Source organism: Belonocnema kinseyi, chromosome 8, assembly GCF_010883055.1.
Source record: "Belonocnema kinseyi isolate 2016_QV_RU_SX_M_011 chromosome 8, B_treatae_v1, whole genome shotgun sequence".
Lineage (NCBI taxonomy): Eukaryota > Metazoa > Arthropoda > Insecta > Hymenoptera > Cynipidae > Belonocnema > Belonocnema kinseyi.
In genome coordinates this window covers 74,757,978-74,784,953 of record NC_046664.1, presented here as the reverse complement: position 1 = coordinate 74,784,953, position 26,976 = coordinate 74,757,978, and the positions used below count along the sequence as shown (strand labels likewise).

Below are 26,976 nucleotides of genomic sequence, written 5' to 3'. Positions count from 1 at the left end.
AAATTCCGATCCCGAATTCTCGTCATCTGATGAATCATCTCCATCAGAGCCAGAGTAATCTGGATTAGGTATGATGATACGTTCATCATTTTCATCGGAACCTCATTCCGATTCGGAGTTTGTTGCAGTTTTTGAGGCTTTACGCTTTGGCATTTTTTTTTGCTGGGTCTACTCGAAAATTCCCAGGATGACAATGCGGTGAAGGTGTGGTTTAATGTCAGAGTGCAATAAAGGTTACTGAGTCGTTGGAAATTTTGTATTGAAAAACTATGCGCTTTTCGGAAAATTTATCAAGAATAAAAAGTTCTTGTAATCAGCCGAGGAATACGCCTGAATTTTTCCGGAGCGTTTTGAGCAAAATTTTGAATTTTGCAAAAATTGTTCATATGCAAAATCCAACATTTTGCTCAAAACGATTCGAAAAAATTCAGGCGTATTCCTTGGCTGATTACAAGAACTTTTTATTATTGATGATTTTTCCGAAAAGCCCATCGTTTATTGTAAAAAATTCATGAATGTTTTCACAAAAATTTTGCCATTAAGACGCCATTTTGAAAATACTAAAACGAAAAATCGATCTTTGAACCATGGATTCTCAAAGTTTATACATTTATTCCACTGGTTAGTGAGATTCCAGGTTAATTACAGACTCGAAAAGCTTTGGAAAATGGTACGCAAAAAAAAATAGGCACGGAAAATCACGTTTTTTTTGTTTAAACTGAATTTTGGGATAATAAGTAAATTTTTTGAGGAATTTCATTGGCACCGTCGGAAAGAGGAGATTTTAAGCAATAAAAATATATGTGTCTCAATTTTTTCTAGTGTCGAATAGTCTTAGTTATTGGCCGTTGAAAAGCAGTGTACCGGTAGTGGCGTTTTGGCCGTTTAAGGGTTAAATTTCTACAGAATAGTTGAATTTACGGTCTGAAAACATGAATTTTCAGTAAAAAAAAGTTTATTTTCAATCGAATAATTGAATTTTCAACAAAATGATTTTAACAAAAAGTTGTTTTTCATCTGAATAGCTGAATTTCCATCCAGCAAGGATGTTGTTTGAACAAAATTTTTTAATTTCAGCCATAAAAATAATAGTTTTATATCCAAAAGGTCAAATTTTTCAAATCTGAAATGACATACATGTAATAATTCAGTTGCAGTTTTTAGCAAATAGTTGAAAATTTAACCCAAAAAGATTATTTTTCATAAATAGTTGAATTTTCAACCAAGAAGGATGTTCTTTCAGCAAAATACTTCAATTCTTAACAAAATAAATAAATTTTCATGAAAATAGTTGAATTTTGAACCTAATAGTACAATTTTCCCAGATAATATATTTAAACAAAATAGTTGATTTTCCAAGAAAACAATTAAATTTACTAACCAAAGGAGATGAATTCGGAATCAAAAAAATAATAGTAGACTTTCCAATATTTTAAAAATTCACTTTAAAAAAAAATGGTTGAATTTTCTTAGTGGGTTCTTATAATTCATTTAGCATTTAAGCGAATGAGGAAGGTCTGCAAAATTAATTTTTTTCCGAAGAGTTGCCCTCTGATTTTATTTTCTCGGCGTGCTCAGAAAAACTTGCGAAAATTGAAATTTGATTCGAATTAATGAAACTTCAACGAAAATTACGGTTTAGATTAACACAGTTCTTCTGATGGCATAATGACATTACTATACGACTATAGTATTACAAACAACATCCTCTTACGTCATGCTGAGCCTATCGCATTCTTGATTCGCAGTCGCTAGAAATACCCACAAGAATCTTACTGTAAACTGCAATGCACTCTGTAGAAAGTATTTCGAGAACTCCTATTTCAAATTTCTCAACTCAACGTTAATTTCTGAGCAAATGTTATTCCTACAGCTTTTCTGTTTTCGTTAGCGAAATGTTCAATAATATTGAATTTTGATGTTATGTTGTCGACTAGCATAGTGAAATAATTTTGTTCTCTATAGAATTACGGTCTTTGATCTACTAATCTAAACCAAAATTATATTCTTTAGCTGTGAAAAAAAATCTTCTCTAGCTGCGCTGGGATTCGAACCCGGGTCTACTTATTGCCGCATCCTGGTCTAATGCACTATTCCAGATACCGGCAATCTGTAGACTTGGGTTACATATACACAAATTTTAGGCAAATTTTCTTTTATAAATAAATCATAGGCAATAAAACTGATAAGGTTGAATTAATTAGCAAATATGATTTGTTGAGAAATGTGATTTAGAACCATTGAATAAACTCTGAGACTAAAAATACCGATTGAATATTTTGCGGACAAATTCCAATCAAGTTTAAAGTGCCATTCGTCGACTCTTATCTCGAAAAACATTAAAACATTATTTGATTAAACTAAGCATATGTGAGTGATAAATTTTCAGCCGGCAATGAGCACTGTTCCGATTGTCACCTCAAGAATTATTTAATTTAGGCCTCATTTTATTTCTTAACCCGAAATTTAAACTTGACCCGATACATCTGTGGTTGATTCAACCCAAGATTGAAGTGGTTTAAGTCGGATTAAATTAAACCAGTGACTAAAAGATCATTAAAAAAATTCCCCCACTTATCCCTGATTTTTTCCTTTAGCAATTTTTTATTTTCTGGGACCATTATTACTATTGTCTTCAAAGGCTTGTCCATCTAAGTCCCTTAGCACTGCTGTTAAAGCCTGTTGTTCTGTGCCTTTTTATATTAAAACCATTTGGCCAGTGGAGAGGAAAACTGCTGAAAACCACCTCCAGAGTTCCGCCGGTTTTTTGACAGTTGAGTTTGAAGGAAGACATTGGACCCTACTCATCGAAAGCTCACAATTATCTCCGGACAGAATTTTTATTTCGTAACATTTTTATTTAAAATCTTTTATAAACAAAATAAAACAATTTCAAACAAAATTTTGGAAGTTTACCATTTGTTTGTTTTTTTCAACCACATTTTCTACCATATAAAATGAATATTTCAACAACAACAAATTTATTCAAAAAAGTTAAATTTTTAACAAAATAATTAATTTTTCGTAAATATAGTTTGAATTTTCGACCGACAAAAATGAATTCATAAGGAAAAAAATTCGTATTTTCAACAAAATAGCTGAATTTTCGACTAAAAAAGATCAATGTTGAATGAAAAAATTATTTTTTAACATAAAAAAATGAATTTTCTACCAAAAAGTTAAATTATCAACAAAACAATTAATTTCAAACCAAATAGTTAAATTTTCAAGTGAAATGGATTGAACGTCAACTAAAAGCAGGTTAAATTTTCCAACAAAGAATTGAATTTTTCCGAAAGAAGTTGAATTTGCAACAGAAGAAGTTGATTTTTCAATCTGAAATTATCGAATTTGGAAACCCAAAAGATCATACTTCAACTAAAAACATCGATAAATATAATGGTTTATAATAAAGAATAAAAGGAAAGATTTAACAAATTAGTTCAACTTACAACTAGAAGAGGTACATTTTCAACAAAGAACTAATTCTTCAAAAAATAATAATGAAGCTTTTACTGAATAGTTAAATTATAAACAAAATAAATAATTGTCAACCAATTGTTCGAATTTTCAAACAAAAAGGATTAAACGTCAACCAAAAAAAGTTTACATTTTAAACCAAGTAATTGAATTTTTCAGAAGGCAGTTGCATTTTTAACAGAAAAAGTTGAATTTTCAATCCAAATTATCGTATTTCTAACTTCGAATTTTTAACTAATTTTTTTTTAAAGTTGGAAAGACGAATTTTTCGGTAGACAGTTAAATTTTCAACAAACAATTTCAATTGGTAGCCTGTAGAAGTGAATTCTTAAAAAACGACTCACAAAAAATCGTTTTCCTTCAAAAGTGTTGGCCTCAAAAACAAAAATTTTCTTATTAAATTTTTTTTAATTGCATTGATAAAATTTGAATTCATATAATATAATGAATTTTCTCAAAAAAAAAAAAAGACGAATTTTTATCAAAATACTTGAATTTTCAACTGAGAAAGATGAATTTTCAAACAAAACTGGAAAATTTTATATTTCATTATGACTTTCAACTTAAAAAATGAATGTCTACAAAACAGTTGATTTTTAAACGAAACAAGACGATTTTTCATTTTCCCAGACCATCAATATTAGAACACCAGAATTTCAATCTTTTGAAATTTAAAAAATTTCAAATTTAAGTTGCAAAATTCAATTTTATCCTTGACGGTTATTTGAAATGACTTTTATAGAAATTCTCTATTATTTTCGATAATTTTTTCAAGACCTTTTTCAAAATCTTTAATTTTTCTTTCACTTCCTGACCAATAAAAATCTCCTACTTTTCCCTAATTTCTAGGTTATCCCTGACCTACGAAGTATGGTCAGCAAAATATTTGGTTGAACCAACTAAATTAGTTGTTGTTTTAACGAAATACTTTGGTGTATTTGGTTAGTTCAACAAACAAATATTGTTGGGTCAATCAAATATTTTGTTAAATCAACCAAATTTCCGTGTATGTCCCAGAAGAAAGATTGTTTTGTTTTAAGGAAAAAAATTTCTGCGTCTGTAATTAAAACAAAAATGATACAAACTCTAGTTATTTTTTTAAAATATCTTTTATGGGTTCTAGAACAACAAAAGGATAAATAACCTCATCGGGTACAAATGCCTCTCTCTAATTGTCCATTCATTCTAAATTATAAATAATTTATACTCTTAATTTATACATCAATCAATCAGTGACAAATCTCGTTTAATTTGTCACAGCGTGCATGTCCCCAATTCCATAAAAAGAAGCCTAGAAACAACCGACACCTGTTTTATTTATGTGTGACGCATTCTTTCAATTTTTTTTAGCAGTTGCAAATAATTTATGTAGAGAGGCAACTTTCCATTTCATAACTCTTTAGCGTAACATTTTTAATTATAGGTTTAATTTTCTTTGCTCATAAAAAAATTAGACTACTAATCCTGTTGTTCTCATTATCATACCCGCATATTTCTACTGATTATAAAACTAACTTTGAACTTTTCTATGATGCCTATGTTTGCTATGTTACGTAGTTTAATTATTTAAAATCCATTTTTAATTTTTTATATTGCATAGTAATTTTCAAATTCTAGTGCTATAATAACGCCTTTCATTAATTCCAATTTTATCTTATATGCATTGCAATTTTACAAAACCAAGGTTGTATTGCTAAAGTATTATAGAATCCCAAAAACTTTTAAGAGTATCTTTTAGGTATGAAGGGTAAGGAAAATCAGATTTCGCAGTCTAAAAGGATCTCCAAAATTAGAAAAAATAGGTTGATTTTTTACAAGAAAATAGGGAAATAATAGGAAAATAAATTCTTTTATTAATTAATTATTAAATTCTTTAGAATAAACCGAGTGGGAAACAACTCCTAAAAATGCTGTCCAATGGATTTTCTCTTTTTTTATCGTCTCATCCCATCTCATTCCTCGCCTGATTATCGGAGAAAACCTCATTGACGTAAATGAGATTTGAGGTTGTCAAATGAAAACAACGGTCGACAAAAATGTCAGATAGCACTAAAAACAAAGAAAATTATAAGGTCTCAAATTATTACCACTAATTTTACCAACCAAATAACTAATAAAGTCTTTTAGGCCCCAGAATTTAAAAATGAGAAAATAGTTTTATTTATACATATCTGTCAGATATAACCACAAACTCAATACAAAGTATAAATTGATGAGATAGAAGACAGAGGATTATACTATTGAAAATTATATTCAGGAATTTAAATTCTTGATAAGAGATGTATATAATTTAAGGATGTACATTACGTACAATCAATCTCAAAAGTTGCCTATCTTTGAAATGATTGATAAAATAGAAAAAAAATAGATCTATTCTTAATTTCTGTAATTCTTGACGGAGGCTTATAAGCACACTTTAGAAAAGAATAATTCAGGTTAAGGGAAAAGTTACAATTCTTATTTAATCCTAATGAGCAAGGTCTCATTTTATTCTTCTGAGGAATCTCTAAATTTCCATTTGGGTGGATTTGATTAAAAACATTAATTTAGAAATCATACCCTCATTATTATAAATAATGATAGTTTAAATTTTAATTAACACCACCGAAATGGAAACAAGAGAATCCTTCAAAGAATAAAGTGAGGCCTTGATCATTAGGATTCAATAAGAATTGTGATCTTTTCCTGAAGAAAAAGCAAAAAATAAAACTCTAATAAACAACTGTTAAATGCAAAATTTTAATCTGAATTATTTTTTCTAAAGTACACTGAGAAGCTTCCTTCAAGATTTCCATAAATGAATAATAGATCTATTTTTTTGATTTTATAAATCATTTTAAAACTTGGTTACTTTTGAGATTGATTGTACGTAGTGTACATTCGTAATGCAAATGTACAATTTACTTTTTTTGGTGGTAATATCATAAATAATGTTATACAACTAATTTTTTTTTAATTTCACGTAAGTTTGAATAAATTCGGACAAAACGAGAGTGTAAATTTGAAGCTGTATTTTGCTATTTTGTATCTCTTAAGAGAGGCCAATAATCTCTTAAAATCACACATTGGAAATTTTTCGGTGGTTATTTAGAGAGCTAATTTATCAAACTTTAAATTTTTATTCGTTTTTTTATATAATTGTGAAACAGAAATAGTTCAAATTTTTACTTTACTTCAAATTAATACATGGTGCGGAAAGAGCCACCTCTTCTTGTATCACAATCAGTAGGTTAGTATGCAATTTTTCATTGGATTAGTTTGTAGAATTTGTTAATTATGGTTCATTTCTGTATATTTTTCATTTTGCTAGAAAACCCATAAAGTGATATAAAGATAAAAAACATTGTTTTGGTTGGCAAATAGGGCAAAACAGGCAAAAAACTGCTTATAACCCAGATTTGAAATACAGCATCACATATAGTAGATTTGTCTATAGTGTTTTTAAGTTATTTCACTACAGGATTTAATTTTCACAAACACAATGTACATGAGAAAATCAGAAAATTGTTGTCATTATAACTGTTACTTAATTTTTGAAACGTATGCAGGTATAAATCGTCACAGAAAAAACAGAAGATAAACTTTACATCGATTTCCGACAAAAGATTCTCTGAAACAAAAATGAACTTCACAGGATAAACTTTACACAAATATCGGTTAAACTTTCTTTTATTTTAACATGACAAACACATGTTTTTTTAAAGACGCGAAGTAGGCTAAACAAAACTTTATCGCTGTGAAAAATTTCCTGCAACAAATTTTATTCTTTGTTTTTTCTGTGGTTTTTCTACAGACTATTTGTAAAGTTGGTTTGGGTAGAGATTAGGATTAAGTGGGACATCATTTTAACATCAAATATTTCAAATGTCCTATAAAATTTTTGAAAAATATGAGCGAAAGCACTAATTTTTTATTTTAATTTCTAATCTTACATATCCTTGTTTCACTTGGAGAAATTTTATCTTGGGTAAAAGGATGTTTTTTTACACAAATGGAATTTCCTCTTAAACTGAAAAGAGCAATTCCATGTTAAATTGTCTGAAGAATTTCAGCTATTGTCAGTAATTTTGATGACAATTTTGATATCAGTTCTTTAAAGTGTTGAAAGCAAAACCCTAAAATAATTTTTGAAAGAAAAACGAAACATCTTAGGAGATATTCAAAATTGAAAATTTTGATCTTTTTTTTTCTTAGCCTTCCATAACTTTGGGGATTTTAATATTTAAATATACTTTGTTTTAATTATGCGTATTAGGATGCAATAGAAGCACAATGATGTGCCCAAAGTCCAAAAGGCTTAACTCTGAAGTTCGTGCATACGATTATAATATATTTTATTGTTCGTCTAACGTTTACATGGTTTTTTAAATAATTTGCGTCATTTTGTCGTACATTTTTTATTATTCTTCAAAAACTAAGGAAGATCCTATTTTGATATTTACCGTGCTTGTAGAGGATGATGTAAGTTATCTATAAAAAAATTAAGTAAATAAAAAGTGGGCTTATTTCAAAAATTCAGTTTCAATATTAGTTTTTGAAAAATCCAAGAAGTTTTCGAAGTTTTGATGTTCAACAAATATTTTTACAAAACTACGTCCTATAACGAATAATTTTTTAAATTGACCTCAATATCATTAAAATCGCCAAAGTTATTGACGTTTAGGCAAAAAGGACCAAAATTAAAAATTTTGAATATCTCTTTAAGTTTTTTCATTTTCTTATCAATTATTTTAGGGTTTTTCTTTCAACGCCTTAAACAACTATACTATCTCACCCCACCTTACCCTACTTTAATTTTTGATACGATAGTCATGACATTTGTTTATTAACGAATGTCAATTGTGACACTGACAAGGCAGTTTATCAAAATGTACTCTCTTTTTAGAAGCTCGAGATGAGATGAGATAAAAAAAATACGAGCTTTTCTCGTTGTTGCTCATTTCTCGTAGCAACCTTGTAATTTTTTATATTTTTCAACCTACGCTGATTTGATGAATGAAATTCTTGACGATTATCAAGAAGCAATAAGTTGAATGAATCTTTATTTACATTCATAGACTGAGGCCTTTCTTTTTACAATAAAATTCTCGACATGTTGGCTCGATGCCTATGGAATTGGTATCACCTCAATTCACTGAATAGACAGTCAGAATTTTGCGTTCACCTCTTTTTGGATGATTGATTATGTTTTCTTAATGTTAATTATGGCAAACCTAAAATTCTGTATAAGTGTACTCACAAGATGAAGCCGATTTGCCTATTCTTCAAGTACAGTGAGACCCTTCAATAGCGCTCCCTTCTATAGCCTTTCCGAGAACTGACATCGACCGCAGATAGGAGTGAAAGCAGCTGCAGGGAGTGTGCGGTGCTCACACTGACGGAAACAAACAAAAGCGTTTTCAGACGAAGCGGCAATCTATCAGGTTATTTCCCCACCACCAACAGCCCCAAAATCGGCGCAATTGGAGGGTTTTACTGTAGATTTTTTCAAAAATAGTGTAAATTTCAATGTTTCTTGTAATTTTGAGATAATATCCGAAATAATCAACATTTTGTAATGTTCTTAAGCTCATTTCGAAGCTATTTTTCCAGAAAGTATCGCAAAAACTTATGAGCTTGAATCTAAAAGTATTTTCTATCACAGTACAAGAACCTAAAGTTGTGACAAACAAGGTTAGAAAATTTTTTTAAAATCTGATCTGTAGCCAAATCGGAATAAAAATTCAATAAATTTATATTTTGCGGGACTTTTATAGAAACTTCATGGTTATATGTTTCATATATTTACATGAATGTTGTTCTTAACTCTAAGAATATAAAAAATTTTGAAACTGAAGAATTTTAACTTCAGGTGAATGCTCTGTGGATGAATTGCTTTCATATGTTGCGATGCATAATGCTCATGCTTTTTCACATTTTCTATGTGTGCTGTGTACGTGGGTCATAATCCATAGGCTAGGCATAAAGTAGGCTGTAGGTTTCATTGATACAAGTGACGCATAACTTCAGCAAATATTACGTCAAGCTGACACATTTTGCTGTACAGGAGTCATAATATATGCATGAAACATGAATCTGTAATGGATTTTGGATTGGCCTTTTTTTTCTTCTCAAGGAAAAATCAATTTCCCGATTAAATCTCTTTTCGTCCGTAAAGTGAAAGGGAATTTTAATCTGCGTCTCATTATCAAGCGGGAAACAGAAGATTAATTTTATACTGAAAAAGATGAATTGTCAACATGGATTACAAGTGGATTATTCTTGATTACAGGTAGAGTACTTTGGATCATGAATGCTATAATCCGGATTTCAAGTGAATTACACTGGAATCCTTGGATTACACCAGAATCCCGGATTACACTAGAATTCTCGGATTACAATTTCGGATAGCCAGAGTAATCCAATTGTGATCCAGATGATTTGCATTAATCCACTTCTAAGTCGGAGTAATCCACTTATGATACAAAGTAATACTCATATAATCCATGATATTCCAATTTTAATCCAGAATGAAAATTCGTCTTTTTGAGTATAAACTTCATCTTCTTTCTTGAAAATTCATGTGTTTGTTTCAAAATTAATTTTTTTATTTGAGAACTTAAAGTTTCTATTATTAAATTTTCTTCTATTTCAAAATTTCTCTTTTTTAGTTGAAAATTCAATTACTTGGTTAAGAGTTCAAATTATTTGTTGAAAAATCATTTTGCCGGGTACAAGATTCTTGATTATAGTTGAAAATGGTTTGGTTGAAAAACTAACTATATTGTTGAAAATTACTTCTTTAACTGAAAATGTAATTACTTCATTTTTTAAATTGTTCTTTTTTAGTTGAAAATTTATGTATTTCTTGATAATTTAACTATTTTATTTTAAACTCGTATTTTTCAGTATAAAACTAATCTTCTTCGTTGAAAATTTATATTTTTGGTTATAAATTAAATTATTTGAGGAAAACTTAATCTACTTGGTAGAAATTCAAAATTTTTGTTAGAAAGTCACTTTTTGGTTGAAAATTCAATTGATTTGAAAATTCGTGTTTTTAGGTTTAAAAATGCATCTTTTTTAGTTAAAAATGCAACTGATTTGTTAAAAGTTTAACTACTTCGTTAAAAAATAATTTTGTTGGTTAAAAATTTAACTATTTTTTGTTGAAAATTCATTGTTTTGCTTACAAATTAATCTTTTTAACTGAATATATAAGTATTTCCTTTATAGTGAAAATTTACCTTTTGTAGTTGAAAATGCAACTGTTTCGTTAAAAATTTAAGTATTTTGTTGCAAATTAGGTGTTTTTTCAAAATAGTTTGTTTTTTGGTTCAAAATAGTTTTCGTACTGAAAATTTAACTATTCAATTTTTTGGTGAAAATTTATATTTCTTAGTTGAAAATTCAACTATCTGTTTGAAAACGCAAGTATTTTCTTGACGATCCATCGCATTTTAGTCGAAAATTTTACTATTTGTTTAAGAAACTTTATCTTTTTTAGTTAAAAACCCAACTATTTGGTTAGAAATGAATCTATTATGTTAAATTTTTAATCAAAAACCTTTTTGTTTGAACTATTTTGTTGGACGATTGTTGTTTTTTAAATGAAAATTAATTCATTTATCTGTTTTATTTTTCTTGAAAATTCATCTTTCTAGTCCAAAATGTAACTATGGCGTTACTTTTTTTGTATATTACTTTTTTAAACTCATAATTTAACTATTTTATTTCTTATTCAAAAGTTATCTCTTTTAGTTTTTTATTTTATTATTTAGTTAAAAATAACTGTATTTTGTTATAAAATTCGTGTTCTTTTCGTTGAAAATTCATCTTCTTGATTTAAAAATCATTTATTCAGTTAAAAAATCATTTTTTTATTGCAAATACAATACTTTTACTTTAACAGATCGATCTTCTGCTCGATTTTCCACTGCGTTGTAATTTATTTAGATATAATTTTATGTTTTTTTTATATTTTGAATTATAAATAAAAATGCTCCGGTTGGACATTCAACTATTTTGTTAAAAATTCGTTTTTTCTGATAAACAATTTTTGATTGACAATTGAACTATCTCATTTTTTTGTGACAATTTTTCTTCATTAAGTTTAAAAATTCATGTGTTTTGTTGAAATTTCGTTTTTTGGTAAAAATTTGTATTCTTTTATGGAAAATTGTTTGAAAATTTATCTCTTTGTTTGAAAGTTCGCTTTTTAGTTTTTTTCGATAGAAATTTATTGTTTTTATTAGAAATTTAACCATTTCATTTTTTACCGTAAATTAACATGTTTAGTTAAAAATTTAATCTAACTATGATTAGGTTTTGACAGAAAATTATTCTTCTTGGTTGAAAATTAATCTGTTTTTTTTTTAAGAACTCTTCTGTAGAAAATTCGTCTTTTTCGCTTAAAAATTCAACAGTTAAGTTAAATTTTTTGTCTCGTGTGTTCATGCGAAAAAAATATTTGGTTGAATCAACCTAATTCTTCTTGGTTCAGCCATAGAATATTATTCTTATATAGATAGAAAAATATTTGATTCACTTAACTAAATTTTTGGGTTGATTTATCCAAATTTTTGTATCAATAAAATATTTTGTTAAATCAACCAAAATTTGTTTCGTCCAATGAAATTTTCATGTATATATCCAAGAAAATAGTTCTTCTCGTTTAAGAATTTTTTTTTAATTTCTTCTTTTTTTGTTTAAACATTCATCTTTGCGGGTTGAATAACTAACTACATATTTGAATAAAATTCCAACTTTTTTGTTAAAAATGTGTCTCTTTTGCTTGAAAGTTCAAGTATTTTTTTTGGTTTTTATAAGCTAACGTAAAAATTGCATGCTCACGTAGTTGGCGATAATTGTTAATGTCACGTGCTTTTGTGCATCATAACATATGCTTCAGAACGGAAGGCCGATTATCCCATAACGAAGCACTGCTCGTTAATATCGAGCACATGGCTCATTTAAATACTGATATGGATTACGATTTAATCTAAGATATAGTCTCAAAGCAATTCTATTTGTATTAGTGAACCATTTACGATGCTTTATTATTTACAAAAATAATTGCACGTTCAAATTAATTCCAGTGGCAGCTACATGTCACACATCAATTTTCATTCCAGTTTTCAAAAAATTCCTAATCAAAATTTAACGTTCAATAATCAAATTAATGTATAGAACTTCTGAAAGTAAAACCAAGAAGCCAACGACCAAATTTGGACAACCACTATACAATGTTCCTATTGTAATTTGAAAAAAGACAAAAATTTTCCCAAAAAACAAAACATTTTAACAAAAATAAAAAAGAGGAAAGAAAAATGAGAAAATAACCTACCAAATCCTCTTCCGTCGCTTTTTTTTATGTCTTTGGTCTATTTTATTTATATTATTTATAAATAACAATACAAAAAAAATGGTAAAAAATAGTCACCAACTTTTCGGAACTCCTACAGTACCTTTAACAAGGCAAGAAAATTTTGAGCAGGCGGGAACCGCAACGAAACAACGATGCTCTCGCTTTGATACTTGACTTTAATCTCACTTATCAAAGAAAAAGCATCGTTGTTTCGTTGCTGTTCCTACCTGCTCAAAATTTTCTTGCCTTGATGTACCGTGCCTATGAGTACAAAAACGTTAGTGAATATTTTTTTTATTGTGATTTGGCAATAATAAACATAAAAAAGACGAAATGAAATAAAAAAAAGAGGAGGAAGGGGATTTGGTTTGGTTGTTTGCTTTCTCATTTTTCTTTCCTCTTTTATTTTTGTCCGAAAATTTATTTTAATTTTTAGGAAAATATTTGCCTTTTTCCAAACTACAATAGGAACATTTTATGATGGTTGTCCAAATTTGGTCGTTAGATTCTTGGTTTTATCTTCAGGAGTTCTATACGTTAAAATTTATAATCAGTCTATTAATAAAGGAATATTTATTTTTTGTTTAATAGTGGAATGATCTTCGATTCTGATTCATCTAATTCATGCAACAGATGTTTTATTTAATCATTAATAGTTTAAAGATTTATCAAATATTATATTCTATCATTTTTTTGTCCATTGAATTACAGTTTTTAGTCTATTAATCTAAACTAAAATGGTTATCGTGTCTTTAAAGAAGATCTTTTTATTGGCATTAGGTCCAATTTTTTGTTTGCAATTAATTTAAAAAAATGTATTTTTAACCAAATAAAATATAGGTTTTTTATGTTTTGTTCCGGACTAAGCCATTGGTCTCGTCAGTAAGGCTACGTGAATCAGTCCTACCTCATACATTTCAATTGACCCAAATTCGTTTTAATTTATATTTTCCACACAACATTTTTTCGAAGTTTGTACATTTTTTTCAATTTTGCAGTTAAAAATATAGTGAATTTTAACCATAAATAGAGGTTGAAACTTAATATAATTGATCTACATTTTTATTTAATTAAAAAAAAAATACATCAATATTTTCCTAATGTTATTCCGGCCACGTATAGGGGCCAACACTTAATTTGAAAAATCAAGTATTATTTAATTGATGGTGAATTATTATTATTTTAACGAAATGATAAGTGAACCAAAAAAGGGAATTTTCAACTTATTCTCGGGGTTTCAAATTTCCTTTCTTGGTTCACTATTCATTTCATTAAAATAATTTAACTAAAATATAACTTTTTTTTAATCGTTTCTTTTTTGGTTGATAATTAATTTGATTGAATTCGATTGAAAATTGATCTTTTCTGGTTCAAAATTTATGTATTTGTTTAAAAATTCTTCTTTTTTTTGATCGACAATTAATCATCTTGGTTGAAAATTCAAGATTTTGAACTCAAATTGCAACTACTTGGATTTAAATTAATCTTCTTTAACTGAGGATTCAACAATTTGGTAGAAAATTTTGCTATTTAGTTTATACTGAAGTTTTTTGTTGCAAATCCACATTTTTTGTTTAAATTTAACTATTTGTGGTTAAAAATTTTTTTATAAAAAAATCATATTTTTGGTTGAAAACTCAACAGTTTTGTAGATAAGGTGTTCTTTTAGCTTTAAAATTCAAGAATTTTGTCAAAAATTAATGTGCTGGAAAATTAATCTTTTTGGTTGAAATTTCATTTTTTTGCTAAAAAATTCCACTATTTTTGGTTGCGAGTTTATTCTTTTTAGTTGAAAAATCCACTACTAATCAATTTTTTAAACTGAAAATTTATCTATTCTAGTTTTGGTTAAAATTAATCTTTTTTATCTAAAAATTCAATCATTAAGTTCAAAAGATGTGGTTCAAAGTTGAATTCCTTAGCTAAAAATTAATTTTCTTTGGTTGAAGATTAATAATTCCAGTTTAAAAATCCATCTCCTTGGTTGAAACTGAATTATTTTGTTAAAAATTCGTTTGTTTCTAGATAAAAAACTATTTATTTGAAAATATACTATTTTTGGTCATATATTTATCTTTTTTTTTAAAAATGAGCTATTTCGTTTTAAAATTCGCTTTTTCTTAGTTGAAAAATAATTACTTACATTTATTAACTGGAAATCTAACTATTTTATTTTTATTAATAATACATATTTTAAGTTGAAAATTAAATTAGTTGTGAATTTATATTTTTGTTTTTAAAATTAAAATATTTGGCTGAATATTTATATACTCTGGTGAAGATTTAAAAATTAAACTATTTTGTTAAAAATTCGTTTGTTGAATTTATGGAAAATGTAATTTTCACGATCATAATTCTTTTTTCTTAAGCCTTATTTTTTAATTGAATTCATTGATTTAATTGATTCCATTTTTGGTTGTAATTTATCTTTTTTATTAAACTGAACTGATTTTTATTTAAAGAAAAATATTATTTTTAATGTCATCTATTAAATTTTAGTTAGAAATTAATTTTCCTGTTCAAAAATAATTTTTATTTTAATGAAAGATTGACTATTCCGTTTATGGTAGATAATTAATCTTTTTTAAAATTGAAAATTGACTTTTTAGTTGAAAATTCGAAGTTTGCTGCAAAAGTTTCTGTTGGTCCTAGAAAGTTGTAAATCTTTCAGAAGCAGGAGTCGGAAGTAGGTAAATTTAAAAAAGCAATTTAATAAACAGAAAAATAAAATAAAAGTTTCAAAACATTCCTTGTTTTAAAAATATCATTTTAATAAAAAGTATAATTCGACAGTATACCACTCAATAAAGTATAACTCTCGATAGATATGAATAAATCGCAATCACAATCTTGGTCGAAAACTGTTACATCTATTTAAAGCTATGAATAAAGTTGTCTAAAAATAAATTTTGGATTAGCAAAGTAGATTATTTTGATCAGAGTTTGATAATCAGAATAATATGAAAATGTTGTACTCCTCTGATGTTATCAAGATCGCATCAGTCACAGTCGATTTTGTTATGAATCCTAAATGCTGTAAGAGAGTTTGCATATTCATTTTGGCAGAGGTTCAAAACTGGAAAATTCATAATAGATTTGTTTGTTTACAGCCTTCCAAAGAAGAACAGACGCGTGTGAGCCATGAATCTTCATCGCCCAAGGATGGACGTCGACACAAGGATGGCTCTCGAGCCACTAACTCGGCAGTCAACTCTTTTCGCCAGTGGAGGCGAAGTGCTTCCGCTGGAAACAGATCTAATCCAGCTGGATCAAATACCGCAGCCCTCGCACGTCTGCTCAACGATCCAAACACGATCCAGAAACTAGAGCAATTTCCTCTCGTTCATTCCGATGCCACCATGCCGGATGAAGACCTGTCTCTCAAGTTTCTTGCTCTGGTTGGTATTTAGCTTATTTTTATACTACTAGTAGCAGAAATTCATCCGGATTTACCGCGCGACTGTTACATTATCGCGCGACAATTGCATTACTGCGCGACCATCACATTACTGCGCGACCGTTGCATTACCGCGCGACCATCACATTCTCGTGCGAACATTGCATTCTCGCGAGACCATTGCATTACTGCGAGACTCTTACATTAGTGCGCGACCATTACCCAATCGCGCGCTCCAAACACCAAAGTATATGTGACTTTGTAATACCGCCAAATTGCACTACACTCTTAGATCCCATATACACTAAATATTCTTTATCTAAACGCACTATTTAATTATTTAACTGACGCGTTGAAAGCAAATTTTATTTTTTCTCTTAATATTCTAGATGCTTCAATTGGAGCCATCGTCGAAAAAATGAGAATAAAAGAAAAGTGTACAGTATAAGGGTCCCATAATTAACCAACTTACCAAAAATATGAATTTTTATTTTATTTAAGCAATTTTACAAAAAATGGACTAAAAAAAAAGGTTCCAGCATGATGTCCAATTAACCAAATATCAAAATTTCATTTTTCAATTTTATTTAAGCCATTTCCCAAAACAATCGGACTATAATAAAAGCTTGTAGCATAGGGGTCTTCTCATCCATCAAATTTTCCAATCCCCCCCCCCCCTTCCCCCGAAATGATTGTTTCCTGAAAATGTACAATTTAAATAGGAATAAGATTCTTTGCAAGGTTCCCATTGTTTGTCTACTTTGCTACTTTGTTGAACATTCATTTTATAGAATGAACATTTAACTATTTAACAAATTTAACTATCACATTTTTTGTTGAAAAATTATATTTTTAATTTAAAAATTCAACTATTTGCTTGAAATTTAACTTTTTCGTTCAAAATTCATATTCTCGGATTAGAAATTCAACTGTTTTGTAGAAAATTCGTCTTTTTTGTTAAAAATTAAACTTTAGTCTCAAGAAATTTTCTTTTTTAGTTAAAAAATCGATTTTTGGTTAAAAATAAAACTGGTTTCGTTGGGGATTCAACTTTTCTATTAAAAAATCTCTTCTTTTTGATAAAAAAACAATTTTTTAAACTACGAATTTAACTATTTTTTTTAACTTAATTACTTGTTTGAAAGTCGAAATCATTTATTTAAATTTATTTTTTTAGTTGATAATTCATTTCTTTGGTTGAAAAATCATATTTTTTGGAGAATTCAACTCTTTTTTATTTTAAATTTAAATGTTTTTCTTGAAATATCAATTATTAAATTTTTTGTTGCAAGAATTATTCTTTTTTGGTTAAAGTCATCTGTTTTTTATTCAAGCTAAAAAATTTGTTTGTTTTGCTAAAATATCAACTTTATCGTATTTTTTTTGTCTTTAATTATTCTTCATGCAGGCCACACTATTTTTATGGTCAAAAAATGGTTCTTTTAGAAAAATTAAATTTTCGCATTTTTCTTAAAAGCGACAAATTCGACAAAATGCTAAGAAGAAAGTTTGCTCATTTTAGAAAGTTCTACCAAAAATACTTCTTACTCTTTTATGATATCCTGTATCGGCCACGAAAAAATTTTAAATTCGATTCTTTGAAAAAAAATTCTTGTTAGCACAAAATTATTTCTTAAGCTTGAATTTAAAAAAATGCATAACAAAAGAAAATAAGTTTTTCCATAAAATCAACTTTTTGTGTTATACATTCCACCCGGAAATATGTGACCGAATTTAATAGGAAACCCCAGTTTCTTTATTTTATCTATTTTGTTTTAAATTCGTGTAGGAAAAATCATGTTAAATTCAATTTTTCGACAAAATACTCGTCAAAAAAATGACAAAAAAATTTAAAAAAAAAAGACTTTTTCCAAAAATTGTTGAAAATTCGGTATTCAGTCGGAAGTGGTTTTTTTAAAATAAAAAAATACTTTCAGAAAAATCCTCGCAATTTTGTCATTTTTCAATATTTTGTTAATCAAATTTGTTTGTCTAATCGTAAAATAATTGTCATCTGATTTCCTTTAAAAAAAGTGCATACTTGTCTAATTTGAAACGGTCCCGATATATTTAATTTTATATTTCCCAAAAGAACAAAAAATTGTAATCGACTCGATTAAATTTTTTCTTCTATTATTTTTCGAATGGCTTTTTATTTATTTATTTTTTAATACAAAATCTGATTTCTGATACTGCTTCTGGTTTATTCTGAACAAATTTCATTTTTTATCTTAGATCAGAAGTCAGGATCAAGTTTTTAATATATTTTTATTTAATGATTAATAAATATTTTTATTTAATTTGAGAACAGGAAAATAAACAATACGCATATTAAAGTACGTATCCCAATTTTTTTTAGTTTTGCATAAAATCCATCTGCTACGGTTTTCATCTGCGTGTTATTTTAAGCTCATCAAGGGATCAACGAATTGATTAAACCTTTTAAAGATACTAAACTTTCAATTTCATTAGTAGACAAAAAATTAGTTTAAAAAAAATTTAATGATACTATTTCTCGAAAAGATTATGTAAAAAGTTTAGTTTGTTTAAAAAATAATTAACGAATCGGAAACAAAAGTATCCAAAGTCCGTTATCAAAAGTCATTTGTTATCATTTCTAACAGAAATGAGAGACAAGTCACTTCTATAAATCGACTTTGAACTGTTTCGTTTTATATGGCTCATTATTATTCTTATAGAAATTTTTTCAAAACGTACACATTTATTCCATAAATTTTATGTAAAAATAATTTCATTACTTCCTGAAAGATTTAAAGATAAAAACACGTTTATTCATTTAAATGTCTGATGCTAAGGCGATTTTAAATTAAAATATAAAATTAATTGCTTTTTACTTGAGTTTTCAACAGTTAAAAATGCTTTTCATCATTCTTCAACAGTTTAATTTTCGAAAGTTAAACTATAAACTGTTGAAAGTTCAAAAGAATTGAATTTTTTATTTGGAAAAAATTCTCTTTCTGTTTTTTACTTTTGTTCGATTCTCAATTGTTGAAAATTTATTTTTTTCTGACGAAAACACTAACTTAATCAAAAATAATTAAACAATTCTAAATCTTGTTCAAAGTATAAATTTTTTTTTAAATACCAATTTTCAATTAAAAACTCCAATGTAAATTCAAATTGTAAATTTGTAAAAGAATGCAAATTCGTAACGAAAACCCTTTATATAATCCTAATTTGGTCAAGCATCTAAATTTTATTATTTCAAACAAAAAAAAGTGGATTTTACTCTAATTATTTTTCTTTAAAAAATACATATTTCAGGTTAAACAAATCAAAATAACCTAAAGTTGTTAAAAATTGTAACAATTCTTTGAATTAAATTTTTTTTCAATTTCCAACAATTACTGACGAAAAATACTAATATAACGTAAAAATCAATTTTTCCAAATTGTAAATCTTCTTTGAAACAATTTAATGAGTTGTGTGTTCCAAAATTTTGAAAGTTTGAAATGTATATTGAAAATTGCTAGTTTAAACTAAGTTTGTTCAAAAAAATTGTAGTCTCTTTGTGAAATTTTATGACTGTCTACTAAATATATCGATTTCTGCTTAGAAACGCCAACTTCCCTAAAATTGTTAAAATTTTAGGCTTTTTTAAAATATAATTTTTTAAATTAAAAATACCGATTTCCAACGAAAAACACTAACATAAATAAAACTGTTTCGAAGATTCTAAATCTTGTTCAAATTGAAATGATTTTTTTTTAAATATCAATTTTTGCGTATAATTATAACATAATCTAAAATTGTTTAAATTTGTGAATCTTTTATGCAATCTTTTTTTTTATTGCCATTAAAAATATTAATTTTCGACGAAAAACACTAAAATAATACAATATTGAAAATTTTGCAAACAAATGTTTTGAGCTTGAATGTGAACAGAATTAAAATTCAGCTACATCGTTTAATGTTAAACTACTTTGTTAAAAGATTATTTTTTCGTTAAAGAATCATCTTTGGAGTGTTGAACTCTTTTTTTTAAATAAATTTTTTTTTTGAAGATTTATGATTTTAGTTTAAAATTCATCGGTTTGGTTGAAAATTGAGCTATTTTTTTGAAAATAATTTTTTTTATTAATTGTAGAAGATTAATGTATTTTATAGAACATGAGTCTTTCTTAGTGGAAAATTAAATATTATTTGGTACATCCATCTCTTTGGTCAAAAATGAACTTTTTTGTTGAAAATTCATATTTTTGGGTTCAAAATTCTTCAGTTTTTGTAGAAAATTCAACTATTTGGTTAATAATGAAGTTTTTGATAGAAAATTAATATTTTCGGGTAGGAAATTCAACTTTTTTTAGGGACTTCGCATTTTTAGATTTGAAATAAATTGACCTCTTTTGATAGAAATTTTATTTTTTGGGGCTAAATTTAAGTGTTTCTCATTTAAAATAAAAATATTTTCTTGACTGAAATGTCGACTATGTCTTCGAAATTTTGTTGTTGTTGAAAATTTAACTATTTTGTTACAAAACTTATTCAAAGATAAAAAGCCGCATTTTCTTCGAATGAATATTCTGAAAATTCGATTAAAGCTTTGAAAAATTAAAATTAAAATTAAATTCTAAATGACAAAAGAAGAACTGTTTGCCATAAATAAATAGATTTGTGTCGTAAATGTATCCTTGGCAACGATGATAAGTACAATCAGTGTGACGTACTTCGTTTGAGATAGGTTGCTTCCAAATGGTACCGATAACTATTTTTAGAAACGTTTAAATTAAGGCACAAGTCTTGAGACAGAGAATGATACAAATTTCTTTTCATATGCACCAAAAGTTTCAAATTGTAACGACGAACGAATAATTATTTCCTGAGTATCTCCTGGAACAGCTCATATCTCCAGATCATCCCAAATTCTTCCTTCATATTTCTAGGTGTTATCAATTTAAAAACAAAAATAAAAACATTGTTATCTTTAGTTACAGGAACCTTATTTTAACTTTAAATTTCGAGTTGGATTTCCTTTAATTATTTTTTACTCATGGAATTTTCAAAGGTTTTAAAAAGTTGAAGGGATTTCAAAATATTTTAAAGCATTTGAAGTATTTTAGGTTGCTTACAAAAATTTCAAGGAAATTCTAAAGAGTTTTAAAAAGTTTTTAAGAATTTCGAAGGATGAGAAATATTTATGGGTATTTTTAATACATTCCAATAATATAAAATGATTCTGAAATATTTGAAAGATTTTAGGGTTTTTTTTTTTACAAATTTCATAGAATTTTCAAGAGGTTTAAAAAGTTTGAAGGGATTTCAAAAAATTTTATAGGTGGACATATTTAAGTTTCATTAGAAAATTCCCAATAAAATTTTGATAAATTTAAATAATTTGAAGGTATTCCAGAGAATTTTGAAGATTTTAATGTATTTTCAAAACTTTAAAAGAATTTTCAAGAGGCTTACTAAGTTGCAAAAGATTTCCAAAGATTTTAAAGGATTTTAAAAATTACAGGGTATTTAAAAAAATACACGAAATTTTGAATTTATTTTAATAATTTGAAGGCATTTTAAAAGTTCTGGAAATTTTAGGGTAGTTTCCAAATTCAAACGAACTTGTAAGAGCTTTAACCAATTTCAAGAGATTTTAACAATATTTCAAAGAACTTGCAATATTTTAGGATATTTAAAAAGGTTCCAAGTAAATTCTAATTTATTTGAATAATATGAAAATATTTCGAAGGATTTGAAAAATTGTAGATTATTTTTAAAAGTTCTAAGCGATTTTCTATTTATTTAAATAATTTAAGAGGATTTTAAAGAATTTTTAAGATTTTAGGACATTTTAAAAAATACAAAGAAAATTTTAAGAGCTCTAAAAAAATGTATGAGTTTTAAAATTTTTTAATGGATTTCAATAATTTGAAGGAATTTCAAACGAATAAAAAAATTATAGGGTGTTTTTTTTTTAATTTCATGATTTCGAAATATTTGAAATATTTTAGGTTTTGATTTTTAAATTCGAATTGAATTTTGATATATTTCGATAATTTTAAGGTATTTCAAAGAAATCTTTGCAGAAATTTTAAAGGTTCTTAAAGATTTTAGGCTAATTTTCAAAATTCCAATGAATTTTCAAGAGCTTTAACCAAATTTTTCAAGAGACTTCAAAATATGTTAAAGGATTTCAAATATTTAAAAAAATGTTTCATAGATTTCAATAATTTAAAGTGATTCAAAACGATTTCATAGATTTTACAGTATTTTTTACAAATTCCATGGAATTTTTAAAAGCTTTACAAATTTTCAAGGGATTTACATTTGTTTAAGAATTAGAAATATTAAGGGTTTTTTGTTATTCAAAGAGATTTTAAAGGAATTGAAAGTTTTTAGAGCAGTTTAAAGATTCCACGGAATTCTCAACTGTCTAGGTATTTAAAAAAAATTCAAAAAATTTAAAATATTCTAGGGTATTTTGAAAAGATTTTAAGGCATTAACAAGAGATTTAAAAAATGTATGGATTATCAAGGATTTTAAGGGATTTACAAAATTTTGCATGAGTTTGTAAAGAATTTCGTAGAATTAGTTTAAATACTTTTGCATTCTTTTCATTTTTCTGATTCGCTGGAATTCTCCCAAATCTACATTTTTAGACATTTCATCAAATTTCTTTGAAGTCCCTTGCAATTTTCTAAATTAATTTCTAAATTACTGCATTGAATAAATTTTAGGCGTATGTTTAAATTTTTAATTTAAAAATCTTGAAAAATTACGTTCATAATTAATTCTTTTCACGTTTTGTTTAAACGGATTATGTATGCTAACGTATTTTCAAGTACTGATTACGAATATGACCATGAAAATATTCGCGAATAACATTTTTAAGGTCAATTCGAAAAATTAGTCATCAGCTTCCCAAAAATAGCAATAATGATTCATTCTTCCACTTACAAATGAGGTAGGGTCCGACCAAACTGAACCTTTTCCTTTTTCAATTAAAATTAAAAAAGTGTATAAGCATTTATAGTTTTTTTAATGAAACTAAAATTGTTTAATATTAATTTAACATTTGATATCAATTATGACATTTTTTATTTATTAGTGTGACACTATTTCAAAGTAATCAAATGTTGAATATTCAAATGACTTAATAATTATTCGAATTTTTCAAATTATTAATTAAAGTTTATTAACATTTATTTAACATAAAAGAATGTTCTACTAACAAAAATTATATTTTTTTCTGCAAACTTAATAAAAGTTTAATAATATTATTTATAAATTTAATACGAAGATATATCACATTTTGTAATGGAATTTGATATCATCTTGTGCAGAACCAATAACTTCAAATCTTACAGTGAAATGTATAATACTTCGTTGAAAAACAGAAAAGGTGTAAAAAAACTATTTTTAACAAAATGGATCATTTTTGTCTTTTTTTGCCGTTTTTTGTAGAAAAATATTGTCATTAGTTGAAACCTGATCTTTTTGGATAAAAATTCATTTCTTTGGTTTAAAATTTAACTTTTTTTGTTAAAATTCCTTTTTTTCATTGATAATTTTCTTTTTTAAATGAAAAATTAAGTTTTATATTTCAAGATGGAAATTTATATTTTTTAGTTAAAAATTCATATATTTTGTTGAAATTTTGTTTGAAAATTTGGTAGAAAATTAATCCTTTAGGTTAAAAATGCAATTATTCTGTGAAATTTTGTTTTTGAAAATATAAATAATGTTAGTAAAACATTTACTTCTGTAACTCAAAATTGAACTGTTCTATTTTTTCTGAAAAATTTATTTTTTCTGCTAGAAAAATCTTGTTGGTTAAAAAATTTAACAATTTCGTTGAAAATCTAATTAATTTGGTTAAAAATTTATTTTATTTTTTCAAAGTTTTTTCTTTACTGAAAACTTAACTATTCTATTTTTATAATAAACATTTATTTATTTGGTTGAAAATATAACTATTTTGTTAGAAATGCATTTTTTGTTGTTGTTATAATTAATTTTTCTAACTGGAAATTTTATGATTCTATTTTTGGTTGATAATTTTGGGTGTAAAACTCGACTATTTGGCTAAGAACAAATTTTCTTGGTTAAAGATTAAACATTTTAATTAAAAATTCAATTCGTTGGTTCAAAATTGAAAGGATTGATTGGAAATTTGCTTTTTTAATTGAAAATTAATTATGTCCATTGAAAATGAAACTGTTCCATTTTTACTTTAAAATTCATATGTTTTACTTTATGTTGAAAATTCAATTATTATCGTAGAAAATTCAAATTTTCGGATCTTTATTGGGTTGAAAAACCAAAATTTTAGATGAGACTTTTTTCTTTATTGAGTAAAAAATCTTTTTTTTTAATTTAACTGTTATTAAAATTTCATTTTTTTCTAAATTAGTTTCTTGTGTTAGAGGATTCAATTAATTTGTTGACATTTTTCTTGTTTAATTCGACTATTTTTTATTGGAAAGAAATATTTTTTAGCAGAAATGACCACTATTACACTTTTTGTTAAAAATTAATTTTTTTGGACCTTTTTTGTCTATTTAATCGAAAATTAATGTAGTTTATACATGTCTTCAGTGATTTGCGGACGACACGCTTATAAAATTATCTATTACTATTGACTTTAAAAGTGTTAATAACATTGTATTTATAAAGCGAAAATTTTTAGCATTAACATTATTGATTGCCGAGTAAGGCTGTTGTTTTTATTCCAAAGAAAAATTCAGAACATTCAGGGAAAATAAAAAATTGGTCATATAAGAACCAAGGAAAGTAACGGAATTTCGAAATTGAAATTTTGTATCCAGAAATTTGTAACAAGTTCTTTTATCCGGACCCTCAATTATTCAGGAAAAAATTAGGGAATTTTAAAAATAAATTTTTGCCGCCACCCTGGTATTATTCTGGAGATCGAAACAATTTCCTTTTGCTTTTTTCAGAATGCTTTGGACTTAACTGCACCAGCAAGTGACATTCTGCTGAAAAACAGACTGAAATCATGGTTCCAACTATCAGGACATCCATCTAGTTTTGCACCAGCTGGTCCAGGAACAGTTTGGAAAAGAAGAACCGGAGGTTCCGAAAACACGGAAAGAAGTGTCTACGAATTTTTGAGTGAAGATGATGCTATGAGAGATTATATACCTAGGTACTACAGGGAAGTGGAATACAAAGGAGACACCTTCATTGAACTTCAAGACCTACTCTTTGGATTCAGCGATCCCCACGTGATGGACATAAAAATGGGCACGAGGACGTTTCTGGAATCGGAAGTCTCCAAGACTATTGCTAGGTCAGACCTTTATCAGAAAATGATCATTGTTGATCCAAACGCTCCCACTGATGAAGAACACGAGCGCCAAGCTGTTACCAAACTTCGCTACATGCAATTTCGAGAACAACAAAGTTCCACCTGCAGTCACGGATTTCGAATTGAAGCTATGAAATTACCTGGATCTCCTCCTATCACTGACTTGAAGAAGGTCAAATCGCATCGGGAAGTTTTGGAAACTATGAAGATCTTCCTGGGAAAACGTGCTGATGTGAGGAAAAAGTTACTGGATCATCTCGTAGAATTGAGAGCGAGAGTGGAAAGGTCTAGCTATTTTCAAACGCATGAGGTAATTATTATTTTTATAGAAAAAAAACTCTTTAACCTAAATAGTAAACAGGAATTGGACGAGAAATAGTGAATAGTAAATAATAAATACATGTATAAAATTAAAGAATTCAGACAGATTTCACAAAGATCTTACAAAGATTTCAATGAATTCCCAAACATTTCATAGAGAATTCAATAATTTAAAATACTTCGCAAAATATTTAAGAATTCACAAAGATTTCACAAAGACTTCACAAAGACTTCACACTGATTTTACAAAGATTTCTCAAACATTTTAATGATTTTCCAAATATTTCAAAGATTCCACAAAGATTTTAATGATTTCCAAAAGGTTTAAACAATTAAAAAATATTACCGAATATTTCAAAAATATTTTTAATATTTCGCAAATTTTTAAAATAATTCACAAAGATTACACAAAGATTTCAATAATTTTCCAAAAATTTCACCAAGCTTTCAATATTTTAACAAATATTACCGAATATTTCAAAAATATTTTAAATATTTCGCAAAATTTTAAAAGAATTCACAAAGACTTCACACTGATTTTACAAAGATTTCCCAAACATTTTAATGATTTCCCAAAGATTTAAACAATTAAAAAAATATTACTGAATATTTCACAAATATTTTTAATATTTCGCAAAATATTTAAAGAATTCACAAAGATTTCACAAAGACTTCACACTGATTTTACAAAGATTTCCCAAACATTTTAATGATTTTCCAAATATTTCAAAGATTCCACAAAAATTTGAATGATTTCCCAAAGGTTTAAACAATTAAAAAAACATTACCAAATATTTCAAAAAGATTTTTACTATTTCGCAAAATTTTTCAAGAATTCACAAAGATTGCATAAAGATTTCAATAATTTTCCAAAAATTTCACCAAGCTTTCAATATCTTAACAAATATTACCGAATATTTCAAAAATATTTTAAATATTTCGAAAATTTTTTAAAGAATTCACAAAGACTTCACACTGATTTTACAAAGATTTCCCAAACATTTTAATGATTTCCAAATATTTCAAAGATTCCACAAAGATTTGAATTATTTCCCAAAGATTTAAACAATTAGAAAAATATTACTGAATATTTCAAAAATATTTTTAATATTTCGCAAAATATTTAAAGAATTCACAAAGAT

General features: G+C 26.7%; 1 protein-coding gene across 1 annotated transcript in view; it reads left to right on the top strand.

Moving 5' to 3' along the window:
- LOC117177777 (inositol-trisphosphate 3-kinase homolog) overlaps positions 1-26,976 on the top strand; it is a 62,397-nt gene that overhangs the window by 28,838 nt on the left and 6,583 nt on the right. Inside the window, exons 2-3 of the mRNA XM_033368690.1 lie at positions 15,937-16,224; positions 25,143-25,823. Of these exons, the coding sequence (XP_033224581.1) occupies positions 15,937-16,224; positions 25,143-25,823 (969 nt within the window). The remainder of the gene's footprint in view (positions 1-15,936; positions 16,225-25,142; positions 25,824-26,976) is intronic.